The 15,318-nt window shown below is 39.9% G+C and overlaps 1 protein-coding gene across 2 annotated transcripts in view; it reads left to right on the top strand.

Moving 5' to 3' along the window:
• The window catches only part of deptor (DEP domain containing MTOR-interacting protein), a 31,440-nt gene that overhangs the window by 10,301 nt on the left and 5,821 nt on the right, over positions 1-15,318 (top strand). For both annotated transcript variants that reach the window (XM_017438175.3, XM_037980247.1), the window contains exons 5-9: positions 4,097-4,275; positions 8,410-8,592; positions 10,570-10,707; positions 12,277-12,347; positions 12,968-13,072. In XM_017438175.3, coding sequence (XP_017293664.1) covers positions 4,097-4,275; positions 8,410-8,592; positions 10,570-10,707; positions 12,277-12,347; positions 12,968-13,072 — 676 coding nt within the window. The remainder of the gene's footprint in view (positions 1-4,096; positions 4,276-8,409; positions 8,593-10,569; positions 10,708-12,276; positions 12,348-12,967; positions 13,073-15,318) is intronic.

Below are 15,318 nucleotides of genomic sequence, written 5' to 3' on the forward strand. Positions count from 1 at the left end.
ATCATCAAAATTAAACGAAATAAACATTTGAAATATATGAGTTTGTATGTAATGTATGAATATAATATACAAGTTTCACTTTTTAAATGGAATTACTGAAATCAATCTACTTTTTCATGATATTCTAATTTTATGACCAGCACCTGTATATCTTTCTTTAGAGACGATATGATGTTCTATGTGATAGTTGCAGGTGACATACCGAGCCCATCAGTACAGTGTTGGTCCTTTTAACCCCCCGCGCTGCATAAAGACCAGACCACTCCTCACCGGACCGGACTGCTTGTACGACACCACTCAGCTTCTGTCTGCATGAACTAGTTTTGTCCGAGGGCGTTGTAAGGCTTCAAATCCACCAGGATGTTGTGTTTGGAGTCTGGCGGTGAGGTTTTATGGACAATACCACAAACTTAAAACAGAAAAAGTTAAATCAAATTAAGCAATCACAAGAAATAGTTTGGTTCACGTCTGTATTCTGCGTATCCAGAAGCTTCTCCTGCATGAAGCGCACAAACAAACATACTTTCACAGTTTGTTATGTTAAGTATTATTCCAATTACGCCACTTTAACGTCTCGATCTTCCACTGGAAAAACACGCGTTCCTCCTCCTCCCATGCATTTATCACTGATACTGTTGATTGTCAAACAGCAGCGTCTAATAAACAAACTGAAGACAGATGTTGCTTTGGCAGCAGCTGCTCAGAGACAGAGGTTTCCAGGGAGGACCATTACAGGACTGTACATTGTGTGGTCTGTTTATAAATCCCTTTGAGGTCTTTAGTATTAGCTATCTTGTAGGAATGTGTGTTTGTTTGTAGCTGCTGTTTGACAGAACTTTATATGTATGAGCTGATTAAATTTTGTGTGTCTTAGTTACCAGAACAGAGTCTCTGCTGATCCCAGTGTTGTTTCAAGTTGAAGATATTTACTGTGATTTATTTTTACATTAGTTTGGATGCAGTATGCTACATTTGCACTGAACGTGGAAGTGATGTGGTCTTCACGCAAAGGGATGGGGGTGTAGTTTTGGCCCATATAGCACTCAAGCTACACACTGTTATCATAAATCTCAGACAAATTACAGAAATATGAGAGAAGATTTGTGTCTCGGTTGCTTTTCTCCATCACCTGTGAAAACAATGTTGGTGTGTGTTTGGTCTGAACATTGGTCTGCACCGGTCTAAACTTGCAGCACACCTTGCTGTGTACATTAACCCACATGTGTTTAGAGTTACACAACTATGTGGCTAAAAATCAAACAGGACTGTTTTGAACCAGTTTTTTTATGAGAGTTGTTGTCTTAAACTACGTACAAGCACGCTTGTTTCCCATGGCTGAACACTATGAGTTCAGTTTTTAATGCCTGAAAATGCAGAACATGGGCAAACGTTAAAGCGGGTTTTAGTCAAGAGAGTAAAGTTTTGTTGACTTCAGATCAGAGCATATGACAATGCTCTGATGAGATTAAGATTTAGCTCTTGGTCTAATTTTAGACAGAGTGTTTCCTGTGAGGTAGAGCATCCTTTGAGAGGATGTGATGATAAGAAACGGGTATATGAGTACTGCAAAAGTCAGCCCCTGTCCCAAAAAAACGCTAAAACTGCGTCTAAGCTCTGGCAGCATAGAAATGCAGCAGCCAGATATTTAAAGGGGTGAGAACTGATGAGTTGTAACTTGTGCAAACCAGGTGATAAACCATAATTAGAGGAGAACAGAGCTTATAGAGACAGAGTAAACCCCTCACAGTATCTGTGACCATTTTCTCTGCACTTTGGAGTTTTTATTCTGTTTTTACTTCCTGTCAGACACAAACAGACAACAACACTGGGAGGGAACAACACAACCTTTCCTTCAAAGGTTGCTTAATGAATCGCTCAGGAAGCTTTGAGGCCTGTAAATCTGACTAAAGTGAAAGGAAATCAAATTAATTTGATAGGAGATGATGCTTTTAAAGCCTGTTGTTTACAATGCATGTGTACCGAACCACTGGTGTAATGGAAATGGATGCAGTAGAAGTCATTAAGCTGTATCTGTATTGTATTTGATTATTAGTCAAGGCTTTTAAAGAGCAATACATGTGAGCATTAAGATAAAGTGTTTGCTTTTACAACATTGACCACTGGTATTTAATACACAAGCCAACGGAACCACACAAAGGGGAAGAAAACATACAATCACATATTGAATCTGTACCTCCTTTATAAGCTTTGTCTTACTTAGAAGATCAAGATAACCAGTTCTGACAGCACGATCGGAAAACATTACTGTAATATTGCTCAGTAAAACAGAGTTGCCCTCTACTTCGGGTGATCTAATGCAAATAGTTGCAGTTCCAGTGAATTAATTCAGTAGTAGACGAGCACTGTGACTGGATTTACTCCCCTCCAATGCTGCTTTAAAATCTGATATATAGATGTCTTCACACTGTTAAATAACAGACCATTTTCTTCTATTATTTTTTATTTTTTGCTAAACTCGGAGATCAAATCTGAGAAATTCAGTCTGGTTTAATGAAGTTCCTTTCTTGTTGTACGGGTCCACATCATTACACGGTGTTATGAACCGGACTGAGAGGACGGCAAAATGGGCCTGCGAGAATGTGAAGCTTTCAGAAGGGAGAAAGCTTTTTACTCGCTGCACCTAATTTAGGTTTCATCCACTTTAATTTATATTTGTTAAAACCCCAGCTCAACTCTATCAACTCCATCAAGCTGACTGTCCCTGACAACATTACTGTCTGCTTCTGAATAATTTGCTTTTTGCCATTTAGCAGATGCTTTTATCTGAAGTGGCTCATAATTGAGGAAGCAGCAAAACCAGTTTCAGCGTTTTACCCAAGGACACACCGACATGTGACAAAAACAGGAAAACAACCCGCACATTTAAAGATCATTAACATGTTTTTGTTTATTTGCTCCAAAACCCAAAAGTACAAATGCCTTTCTGCCTTTTTTTAGGGAGTACTGTGCCAAATGTCTTGGCTGGAAAACACTGGAGACTCCAGTGCTGGTCTGGTCTCATTTGCACTGAAGTTAATGTGGTTTTAATGACTCTTTTCACAGTCAGACAGGCACTGGTTGGTTCTTCAGCCGAACTGGTCTAATTAGATCACCAGCTGTTGATTTTGATTAATTCCATCAATTAGATATTCTGAGCTTTCTTACAATCCTTTGTTCTTCTATACTGTCACATACATCTGTCTGTAACATTTGATATATAGAGGAGACACTTCATTTAGTGGTTAAACAGTGCGCAGGTAAACAGTTTAACCTGCAAATCACAGCCAATGAGTTTAGTATCTACGGGTTGTTTCTAGTACATGTTTTGACTTGTTCTTAGAAGTAACAAAATGGAAATATAGTTTATGCTTCGGAGAGATTAGTTTATGGTTTTGAATGCTTTTATTTGGTTTAAAGAGCACGAGGAAAGAATCGACTGCTCTGCTCTCTACAGGTTCACACTTGTTTGTTTATACAGTTTCGGTGTGTGTGTGTGTGTGTGTGTGTGTGTGTGTGTGTGTGTGTGTGCGCGCGCGCATGATCTCATGTGATCCAGAAGAGATCACACCACCTACTTCAGGTAGTTCACAGGTGTAACCAGTTTAGGAAACAGGAAAACATTAGGATTAAGACTAAACAAATTAGCAAAACCATAGCTCAGAGCTAAATGTTGCAAAACGGGAGCTAAAAGTTGACATGAGCAAAATAGCAAAACTGTAGCAAATAAGCTAAACTTAGCAAATCGGTAGCTACAAGCTAACAACGATGTTTCTGAAAGATTTGAAAAGATGTCAGTGGATTTCTTTGGGGAACATTTTTATAAATAAAGTTAAATAATTTAAAAAGTATAAAAGTTAGAAAAACTAGAAGGCACAGCACTTTATTCCCAATTGAGTCGAACATTTTAATACAAATTATGAAGGGTTAAAATAGCACACATATACAGAAGTCATTTTTTTCCCCCTTTATTTTTTGCAAAGAAAAAAAAAAAGTCCAGAAGGAACTATAAACAGGAAAACTATTTATTCAGCAGTTGAATTTATTTCCAAATGTATTCAGTTTGCTTGAGCTGGCTCTTTTTCTCTCTCCGCCACAGGTTGATGAACACAGAGAATAACTTAATTGAGACTCGGGAGGAGGAAGGCGTGTCGTTTGAGCGGACGCTGGTGGCCTCAGAGTTCATCGACTGGCTGCTGCAGGAGGGGGAGATGCCCTCCAGGGAGGAGGCCGAGCAGCTGGGGCGCAGGCTCCTCGAGCACGGCATCATTCAGCACGGTGAGGAGGACTCATGCTAACATCTGATAAGAAGGGTCAAACGCAGCATTCAGAATCACAATAACACTTGCATCTGAATGAGTCCTTCTTAGTGTTGAATCCACACAGAGTTCGTTAATTTACCAAAACAGCAATGGCCAATGTTGTGTATGAGTATGCAGCCTGGTCCTGGAGGGCCACTATCCTGCATGTTTCCCTGCTCCAACACAGGTGTGTTGGAGCAGGGATAGTAGCCCTCGAGGACCAGAACTGCCCACCCCTGATATATTGTGTATGAGCTTTTTAGTCCATACCTTGGCTAACATTGGATTGTTTCTGCTGCTCCCATGTTAAAAAAGTCAGATGTATTATTATTAACTATAAACTAAATGTAGGTCATTCAGTCATTTTTGTTTTCTGCTTCATCTGGCTCAAACAGCTGCCCCCGAAAGGCTACAAATCTGTCTGAAAGCCTTGCTGTTAAAAAACAAAACACGATGTTCTGTTAAAGACACTTGAGGGAAGTAAATCTGGTTCTCCCTGTAGTCCAGTCTTGGCTCATGTTATCCGGTCAGGGAGTTCGGATTGTGTGCCCACTTCCTCCTTAACTCGGAGACCAGAACATTCACATGTTTGTGTCGCACGTGTTTCAGTTTTCTCTCTCTCGTTTTTTTTCCTCTCAAGCTGATGACTTGCAAAAAACATCCAACACACCCACGTTAAAACAATCCTTATCAGAATCTGAAGCTTCGCTAGGACAGGACCTGGTTTAACAATTCAGCAACACGTTTGGATGAACTTTACTAGAATTATGGTTCAAGTTTCTTTGCTCAAACACCTAAAACAAAATCTAGGTTAACTTGGTCTCAGGAGGCTAACTGGATTTTTTTTTTTAAATATGGAAACTGTGTTAGTTTTTTCTCCTAAACCTCATTATTGCTCCTTTTTGACTCTGAACTGACCCAAATTATATCTCACACTGACTGGGATCCTATTTCTTAATTTGCTCTGGCTGCTATGCTCGACCTGACCCGTCTTTGGGCTGCGTTCAAGAGTGAGAAACACGAGGGGGGTGAGATCTGAATGTCACAAGCTTCAGCAAGGCGTCAGGTTGTTTTGACTTTATGGTGGAGATGCCTTTCTTATTATCTATGACCAGGCGGTATCTGTGCATATTTATCACCTTCCACCAAAAGGCAAAAGGTGATAAAGATCTTCGTGTGTCTGAATTCTCGGGGGAAAGCAGTTTCAGTGAAGCGGTGTTTTTGACATTCTTCCAAAAGTTGCTCAGCCACTACTTTGTTGTCCTAAAACCTTTCCCCTAAAAAGCAATAGTTTAGAAATAAACCTATTGGGTTTTTAAACTGACATAGATTTAAACTTTTCTTTTTAATAGTCACAAGATGGGTTGCATTATGGTCTGGCACAGTCCATTCGTCCATCTGTCCACCCGTCCGTCTGTGGACAATTTCTTGTCCAAGCTCTAACTCTGCAACGTTGTAATGCAAGAATGTGAAAATGTCCAGCTGGACGCCTCACGGGTCAAGGACGAGCCCCTATTCATTTCAAGGTCACAAGGTCAAAGGTCAAGGGCACAGGTGTCCCCTCTCTGAAAACCTTGCCTTAGCTCTAGCTCTGAAAAGGGGTGACGTAGCAATGCCAAACTGCACAGCGGCACACCTCACAAGTTGGGGGTGATGCCAATTGATTTCAAGGTCGTGGGGGCAGAGGTAAATCTCACAGGTGATCCCTTTGTTCAAACCTTGTCCATTATCTAACTCTAACATAGAAATGTTTAAAACAGGGGAATAGAGCTAGTTTAAAGGGACAGATATACAATATTTACAACACAGCTGCCAATGAATTTGAAAGAGTGAATTTAACAGAGCTTTGAGACGATTTCATGTTTTTAAAATAGAGTGAATATCCTGGAAACTACGAAACGCAAAGGAAGGACAGGTGTGAGATGGAGATGATTTATTAGACCACACGAAAACCAGTTTTAGATACTGGTTTTCTGTTGCATCATATTCTTTTTAAAAAGAGGCTACTCCATTTTTCTTCTTAATCTTACTATACAACTAGAAAAGGACTATTAGGACATTGGTGAGAGCAAGAGGAGCTGAAAACCGCAGAGCTTTTCCTCATTTTAGCAGACTGTTACTGCCTCCGCTTTGTGTTTAATCAAACAGACTTCCTGCAGGTGTGAATACTTGTTGAATCTAAATAATTACAGGCATAATTGGCACCAGCTGTTTGAATATTTTGCCACTTTTTAAAGACGTGCTTTCCTGTCTGTGGACAACTTGAGTTTCATGTTGGCTTCTGTCCTGCAGATGTTTTTAACCCTCCTCTTGTGATGTCCATCTGTGACCGGTCCTGTTTGACATTTTCCTGGACAGCTGCCTGAATGACATTTTGTGGTGTTGCTACATGACAGAAAATTGGATTTGGATTTAGTGTCTGATTAAATTAGACTGTTTTACTGTGAAGAAGTTACATGGTTTTAGTGCTAAAGAGGTTTATGTTACATGACCTTTGGGGGAAATTTGATTAAAATGAACTCGTGCTGATTTGATCAGTCTTTAAATCTGTTTATACAAACTTACACTAACATTGTCATATTTTATTAAATATGGAAACACCTTAAACAGATTTGAAAATCACACCTTTGTCTTAACTCTGACTTTGTCAAAGGGAGGGAAGAAATCATGATGAGCAACAAAGTTCTGCAAACCGTGGCACTTTGAAATGGTGTTGCGACTATTTTGTCATCTAACTACAGTTACAGGGAGGAGACCATGATCTGGTACGGGAGGAAGAGAATGAGGGAAACGCATTAATGAGACGCTTCATCGCGTGATTGAGTTATTTCTGCTCCTGGCTCTCCTCTCAGCTCCCACCACACAATAAGTCCATCTGTCCTCTCGTCTCTCACTCACTTCCTGTCCTCCAGCTTCCAAGAGCTGCAGCAGAGCAGAGGAATGTAGTGACACACACACACACACAGGCAGTCCTGTGTGTTATCTCTTCACTTAGTTAATGTGATACAGAGCCTAATCTTCCTTTTGGCCTCATAGACCCTAAAGTTTTACCCTCCCTGAAGAAATAACTGCTCTAATGAAGATGATGCACAGCCTTTTGGATTGTGACTTAATGATAATACCGACAGAGCACAAGAATTTTAAAAATAGGATAAATGTTTAACATTGAGGGGAAAGTTCAGATCTTTTGAAGTGGGCCTCTGTGGAAAAGTTAAAGGTTTATTTCCGACTGAACTGACGAGCTAACAGCTAGTCAAGACCTAAGTGGATTGCTGCCGTTTTAAAACAACTCCAATGTAAAAAGGTTAATGTGAAATTTCCTGTTTAATAAACAGGAAATATGTAAACCTGGTGAAATGTTTGGTACAGGAGCTGTTTTAAGGATCCAGCTAGCTCCTAACCTTACTCAAACGAACTGTTAGCTCATCTGTCCGTTTGGTTATAAAGGACCTAAAACCCAAATAATCCTTTAAGGTGTTAAATGTGTCCTTTTGTTTTAAATAATTAAATATTGGTCACGTCAGTCTAAAATAGTTTGAAGAAAATGTTACAGCCTCTTGATAAAATAGCTCAGTTTGTCAGAGTTTTATCTAATAAGAACAGAAGGGTGACACAAGAACCCCCCCCCCTTTTTTTTCAGGTTTCCGAGAAATGTGCCAGGGTAGATAAAGAAGAGTTACATGTAAGAGGGTTCAGGCAGAAAATAGACCTGAAAGATTATTTTTTATTGTATTTTTATCATGTGAAAGTGACACTGAGGATAAATGAAACAGTGTGCGGGGTTTATATTCACCCTGACAAAGTCTAATAAATCCAACTAAACTAACGTTTGGTCTTATCTAGCTTGTTGAGGTTGATGTTTGTGTTTGTTCAGCTCTGGATTATTCATTTAATCGTTTAATTTATCATAGCTTGGCTGTAAGACCTTAGATGTATCCTGAGTAATTGTTACAATCAACTCAAACCTTTCTGAATCTTTTAAAGTAGTTTATTTTATATTTTAGAGATGAACAAATGCTCATCAGTATTGATTTATTGTTAAATCAGCTCCTGCATCCAACATCTCTTATTTGTTGCTCTTTATTTTATGTCTTTTTTTTTTTTTTTTTAGTCACCAACAAGCATCACTTCATCGACGGGCCTCTCCTCTACCAGTTCCGGATGAACTTCCGGCGGCGGCGGCGGCTGATGGAGCTTCTTCACGAACGCAGTCGCAGCATCCCCGAGAGCCACGACAGCCCCTTCTGTCTGCGTAAACAACATTCAGACGGGGGCAACACCAGCTTCCTCTCAGGTAGATGGAGAACTTCACACAAATGTTCTCACAGAACTGATTAATGGACATTCATAAATGACACTACATGTTCTGAGAAGCTTTAATGGACTCTTTTTAACTCTTTCAAAGACACTTTAAATAGATAAATTGGTTTGTGTGCTCATGAAGAGAGCAATCTATCTTTGAATGCTGGAATATAGCCCTATTTTGATATATTTACCTAATTTGTCTTATCTTCTGTTGCCTCAGATATCAGAGCACAGACACACTGACACACAGTAATAACTTTGTTGGCCTTGGGAGTTTCTCTGCCATAAAAAGATAACAGAGTAATCAGGTTTGTGTTGCTAGGTGGAATAAGACAAAAACAGAGCTTGACTTTCATGATCTAAAGGGATATGCCAAATCTTTTGAAGTGTGGTTCTGTGAAAGGTTATGAACAATTAATATCTTACCTGTTGCAGATTTTGAATGAGCTCAGTTTGGATAATTTAGTTATGGGCAGGTCGATGAGCTAATGGCTAGTGTGAACAAGGCCAAAACCAAAGTGGACTGCTTTCTTCTTAAAACAATTTCAGTTTGAATAACGTTACAGTGGTTTAAATCTACACTATTTCATATACCTTTACATTGCCACCAGTTTCATATTACATGGTTATTCTTATTCTGGGAAAAGAGCTCGGTGCAGACCCAGAACTCACTGGAGGGATTATGTATCCTTGCTGGTCTGGGAACGTCTCTGGATCCCCCAGGAGGATCTGGAGAGTGTCTCTGGTGAGAGGGAGGTCTGGGTTTCCCTCCTGGACTTGCCTCCACGACCCGACCACGGATGAGTGGTAGAAGATGGATGGATGGATGGATGGATGGATGAATGGGTATTCTAGCCGTAATATTACCATATACCTGTGGAAAGTGTCACAGGCTTCACCAGAAGTGCTACAGCTAGCTGTATAAAATATATACATATATATTTATATTTTTTATCATTTCATATGTTTTAAAACTCGCTCACTTTGTTTTTCTGAAGCTTTAGCACTTGAGTACAAACGGTTTGTTGTCCGAAGCTTCACAGCAAACTACAAGAGCAAGCAGGTGGGAATCGTCTTCAGCAGTTTTTGTTGTAGGCGAACACGGCCGTGAAATGTGCTTCTGTGGTGAAAACCTTTTTTTTTGCTGACATTTACAGACAAACACAAATAAAGCCTTACAAAGGTGGCACAGAACTGTTGTAATCAGCAGACAACAAGGGAAAAGTTGCAGCGGCGTGCAAAAGTTTGTTTAGCGTTTTTGTTCGTGTGATCAGTTCAGGGAGTAGGAATGATTATAATTAGAAATAAAGCATAGTTTTAAGTATGTCCCTGTATTTCTGTTTAACAGAACTTCAGTTTAAAAACAAAATATTTCTAAAATTTTGCCACCTTAGAAAGTTTCATAACTTTTACTCAGGTTTGATGTGTTATTAAACCTGAGAGTGATTCTGTAGGTTCACCTTTCTTGTTTCTAATGATCTAAAAATGCTCATTTAGAAGGTTTAGGAATAATTTAGCTCCTTAGACCTTCTAACAATCATCAGCCACACTCTGAAGAGTGAGAGTGTGGAATAACAAACAACAACAACAACAAAAAAAAATAAGCCCAAATCATATTTGACCCTGTTGACCCTAAACATTTATTTGGGTCAAAATGAGGAGATTTTTCTTGCAAATTGCACTAATAGATGTCAAAGCATCAAACTTAGTGCAGTTTTTAAGAATGTATAAAACTTGAATCCACATTGTCTTTGTTTTATTTTCATTCCAACACATCAATTTCCTCTAGAAAGTTTATTTGAATGATTTAAAAACTAGTGAAATAGCTTTTTGTGTGGGCCAACAACTGTTTGCAGATGGGCCTTTTAATTTTTTAGAGCCTTACTGATCGTTTTCTTTTCCAGCTCCTTCACTGTCTCTTTTTCAGCCTCCTGCCTTCCACTCTAACATGTCCGTCCTTTTCCAGTGAGTCCCACGAAAGAGATAAAGGTGATGGTGGGAGCTCGGCGGAGCAGCATGAGCAGCAGCTGTGGCAGCAGCGGTTATTACAGCAGCAGTCCCACACTCAGCAGCAGTCCACCTGTCCTCTGCAACCCTAAATCTGGTAGGATGGAACGGCTCCGTGTCGAGCAGCTATTGTCATGTGATGCTAGAAGAGGAAAATGTCACGTTTTGTCCTTTAAATGCCATTAACATAAGTGGAAATGTCTGCTTTTCTGAAGCAGATATATACGCTGTGTTTGACTAATTAAGTCATTGATTTGAATAAAAAAGCAGCCAGTTTTAGGACATTTTAAACCTTTATACCTATTAATACTTATACTTACCTTTAAAACTAGTTTATTGTACATTTAGAAAACTTTAAAAATAATTAAATCCTCTCAATTAGCCTGACTGTTCTTCCTTAAAATCATAATTAGGAAGTTTTTAAGGGGCAGGCTTATTTAGTGTAGACAAAAACTGATTTTACTGAGTCTTTTGGCATTAAAGGGATTTAAGTTTCCAGTTATAAATTGGAGCAGTTTGTGTGTTTTCTCATTTTTGTTTCTTTATTATTACGAGGTTTCCTTGTACGTTTCATTTAAGTTGAGTGTCTCAACATGACACATGCAACAGACAGGAAAAGGAAGGCAGATACTTTTTCACACTTGAACACATTTCTGATATTTCCCTTTTTTTCCCTCTCTAAAATTAGTCATTTTTGCATCACATGATGTGAAGAGAAGGAGCCCTAAAGTCTAACACACTCACACAAAAAAATACAAGTAAAAGGAGCTTAGAGTCTTAAATAATTACAATATTAAATAGATAAAACAACAATCCTGTTGATGAAGTATTAAGCAAAATTGCCTCACATCTGATCAGCTCAGGATTCCATGAGGAGATTCTGATGAAGGAGAAAGCAGTCGTCTTTTTAAACTTCCTCTTCCTCTTCAGCTCAGTGTGAACTTCAAACCACAGAGCTTGCGCTGCAGAGGGAACAGCCTCTCAAGTCTGCTGTTTGATTTTAGCCTTGTGGCGTTGTTTGATCCTTACGTTTTCCTAATTTATCATCTTGCATTTACTCATCTTTCACAAATGCATCTACCTCTAAGCCATGTATTTAGCGTTTTAAGTAAAAAGGTTTCCTAATTAGTGTTTCAATAAAATGGTATTAAAAAAAGGCTGATCAAATAAGAAGAACAGAGTCGTTGTTTTCAGAAGTTCCTTCAAAGAAAGACAAACCAACCTGTAGCTCTTTTGTTCCTAAATTTTGAATTCGAAAAGGTTTGAAAATAGTTTTGTAAGCAAAAGCCCTTTTAATCTTTGTTTTTTGCATGGAGTCATGTTGCAGTCGTCAGAGATCCGGAGGAAGTTGGAGGAGGGGACAGAAACACTTTTAAGGAAACGGCGTTCGAGCTGAACATTTACATTGTCAACACACACACGCACGCACACACACACACACACACACACACACACACACACACACACATATGTTTTAACAAAATATGAAAGGTGTCTAAAAACAAGAAACTAGATTTTTGTTTCAGTTTAAGTAGGTTCATTTCTTGTTGCTCAAATGTCTAGTTTATCTGTGTGAACACATCAGGTACGGGTTATCTTTGTGTCTCACTGTTGATGTAACAGATTAAACTGCTTATGGTGTTTTTTTTTTTTTTGTATTTTTCAGTCGTGAAAAGACAAGTGAGTCCAGAGGAGCTGCTGACACCAGGAGGCTCTTTTATAAAGAAGACATTCACTGTAGGAACACACACACACACACACACACACACACACACACAGGTGGAATAAATAATGTTTTTGTCCGTGTCTGTGTGTGCTTGTTTGTCGATATATCTATCTCACAGACCCACTGGGTGGCTTTTAATGAAACTAAAATTTGGTATCCTGGGAGAGTCGTTTCCAATCCATACCCTGAGCGCCACACATTGCGTAACATTTCTGCCTAAAACTTTGGCATTAGCAACAAAACGAAGGGAAACGCTCCACAGATTTGAATGAAACCCTCAGAAAGGAGTCACCGGGTGTTTATCTTCAGCTGATTAAATGTTGGAGTCAACCCTCTTTCAAGATGGCTGCCACAGTTAATCGGCCTTAGCGAACACAAAGAACGTCTACAGCTTAGGTGAATCTACAGATACTGAGCTAAAGTTTGACGTGGAAGCAGCTGAGAGTCAATAACAGCATATTCTCTGAGCATTAACACATCAACACTTCATAACATTGCGATTATTCCTCATCGTAGGATGATCTCAGTGTAAAACTCTGGCATTCTTTCAAGGATTTCTTGATAACCTCAAACTCTAAATCCTCTCTCCAGATTTCCCGCCAAGTTTTAACGCCTTCTTGTGTTTTGTCAGATCGTTGGCGACGCTGTGGGCTGGGGCTTTGTGGTGCGAGGCAACAAACCCTGTCACATCCAGGCTGTGGACCCTGGTGGACCTGCTGCTGCTGTTGGCATGAAGGTGAGACCTGCAGAGACGCACAGCTGTTTTTATTTTATTTAGACCGACTCAACATCAGGCAGGTGTCTTTATGTTATGATTCATAGCTGAATGATTTGCTCTTCGCTCGTGTTCAGCCTGACTCTTGTTCTGTGGGACCGCTACGGCTGATTTGGAGAGACTTGATACTAGTTGTATTTGGAAAACAATGGCTTCTCCTTTAAGTATACAGCTTGGAAGAGAAGGTTTATACAGGAGAAGAAAAGAGGTACGGATTTCGTGGTTTCAGCTGGAAGGAGGAGAACAGTCTGGACGAGAGCGGAGAGAAACTGTAAGAGCAGCAAAAGTGCTGCAGAAAGAAAAAAAAAAAAGCTAGCAAAATGAGACAAAAACAGAGCGATGCTGGCTCTCCTGCCACAGCTGGCATGAAAAAATGTCAACAAGAACTGCAGCTAGGAATCCTGGGAATGCACAGATTAGAGACTTTAGCCACAGCTTGGGAAGGGAAGAAAAAAAAGGAAAATTCTGCAGCGTTTTAAAGTCTCTGCACTGAAAAATACACATAGAAGATAAGGAAGATAACTGTGAAGGTGTTTAATGAGGACAGGACCGGTTAAAATAACATCAGTTCTTCTTTGATTATTGTTGTTAGTAATACTAGTAATTCAGATTCTAAAAATAAAATAAAATCTGATTGTTTGATGAGATAAATCCAATGACGTTGTCACTGACAGATTAAACTCCCTGTGTGCAGAAATGTGCACTGCAGGTTTAAATACCTGCACTTCCTGGGAGGATCCTCCCGTTTCATCTCAGCCAAGCAGTTTTACTGATGTTTAACGACTCGGACACACAGTTCAGAGGAGGACAATCAAACATGTGAAGTGTTGGCACTTCGGTCCAGGCAAAAGACCAAAGGGGAAGCTACACCCTCTGAGTCTCTGACTTTGGGTTGTAAAATCATTAACAGTCTCTCCTTGTGTGTCATCTCTAAGACAAACCCGTCGAGTCTTTGTGTGTGTGTTTGTGTGTTCTGTTTATGAGTGTGTACGCCGTTGCTGCAGTTGACCTCACTCGAAGATGCACAATGTTCTGACCCGCTGAAAATGCCGGAGAAAAAAAAGAAGGTCCACTTTTTGAAGCTTTTAGTTTGAGATTTTGAAAACAACAACAACAACAAAAACCCCTCTCTTGTTCAGACCCTCCTGGAGTCTTGTTGATACCTCCAGGTTGCCAGGCAACCGGTGCACTTGTGCAAGTCACCGCTCCTGGCCGAGAGTTTGTGTTTGCACCTCTCTGAGAAACAAGCACTCGTTTTTGTTTTCAAATCTGTTTCAGCAAGAAAGGACGTACAAACCCTGTATGTATTAATTAATGAAACAGTTACAGACATTTCACTGAATGTTTGAGGCCGAGAAAAAGGTTTGTTTGTGTAGCTTCTCAGTCTTTTAGAGCATGACCATCATAAGTATTTGAATAAAAGCCAATTAGACTTCGTTTCTCGTCTCTTGAAGGTGTTTCACCTCTGATTCAAAAGGCTGATTCAGTTCTGACCATGAGTTGGGACAATCACACAAAGAGGGTTGTTAAAGTCACATGACTCACTGACCGCCCGTACGTTGGGTGGAAGTCATTTCTGAGCTGTTTACAAACAGAGCCAACATGGGAAGAGTTTTGGTCACATGTTTTATGATCTGAACGGTTGTAAACCTGCCTGGGGAGAGGAGTCGAGGCTGCTTCGTAGGTGTCGGATTGAGGAAATCTGTGTCTATTTAATGATGATTTTCTTTTTTCCACTTGGTTTGAGTGAGAGTGGGAATGGTTGTCTGTCTCGTTTGTCTCTACGTGACCCTGTGAGGAACTGGCAACCCGTCCAGTTGGAGACAGGCACCAGCTCCCTACGACCCGTAACAGGAACAAGTGGGTAAAGAAATTGAATAGATGGATGGTTTTTCCTGTTTTATGATGTCGATTTCCTTCGCTGCTCTTTTAAACCATCTGTCCCCCAGCTCACAGGATGGACAGAAGGGACGGTGACTCCCCCGACCCTTTAAGTGACGAGTGGTTTCAACTCTCACCCCAAGTGCATATTCAGGAAATAAAAATATACAGAGCTTGGCTCAGACCGTCTGACGTGGGGTTCTGTAAAAATTAATTCATAACTTACCTGTTGTAGATAACTTTTTGAACGTCTTCAGGTTGAAGGAATAGTTTAATTCTGGCTGGATTGACGAGCTAACAGCTAGTCTGAGCGGGCCAAGTCCATA

The sequence above is a fragment of the Kryptolebias marmoratus genome, linkage group LG16 (genome assembly GCF_001649575.2).
Source record: "Kryptolebias marmoratus isolate JLee-2015 linkage group LG16, ASM164957v2, whole genome shotgun sequence".
NCBI lineage: Eukaryota > Metazoa > Chordata > Actinopteri > Cyprinodontiformes > Rivulidae > Kryptolebias > Kryptolebias marmoratus.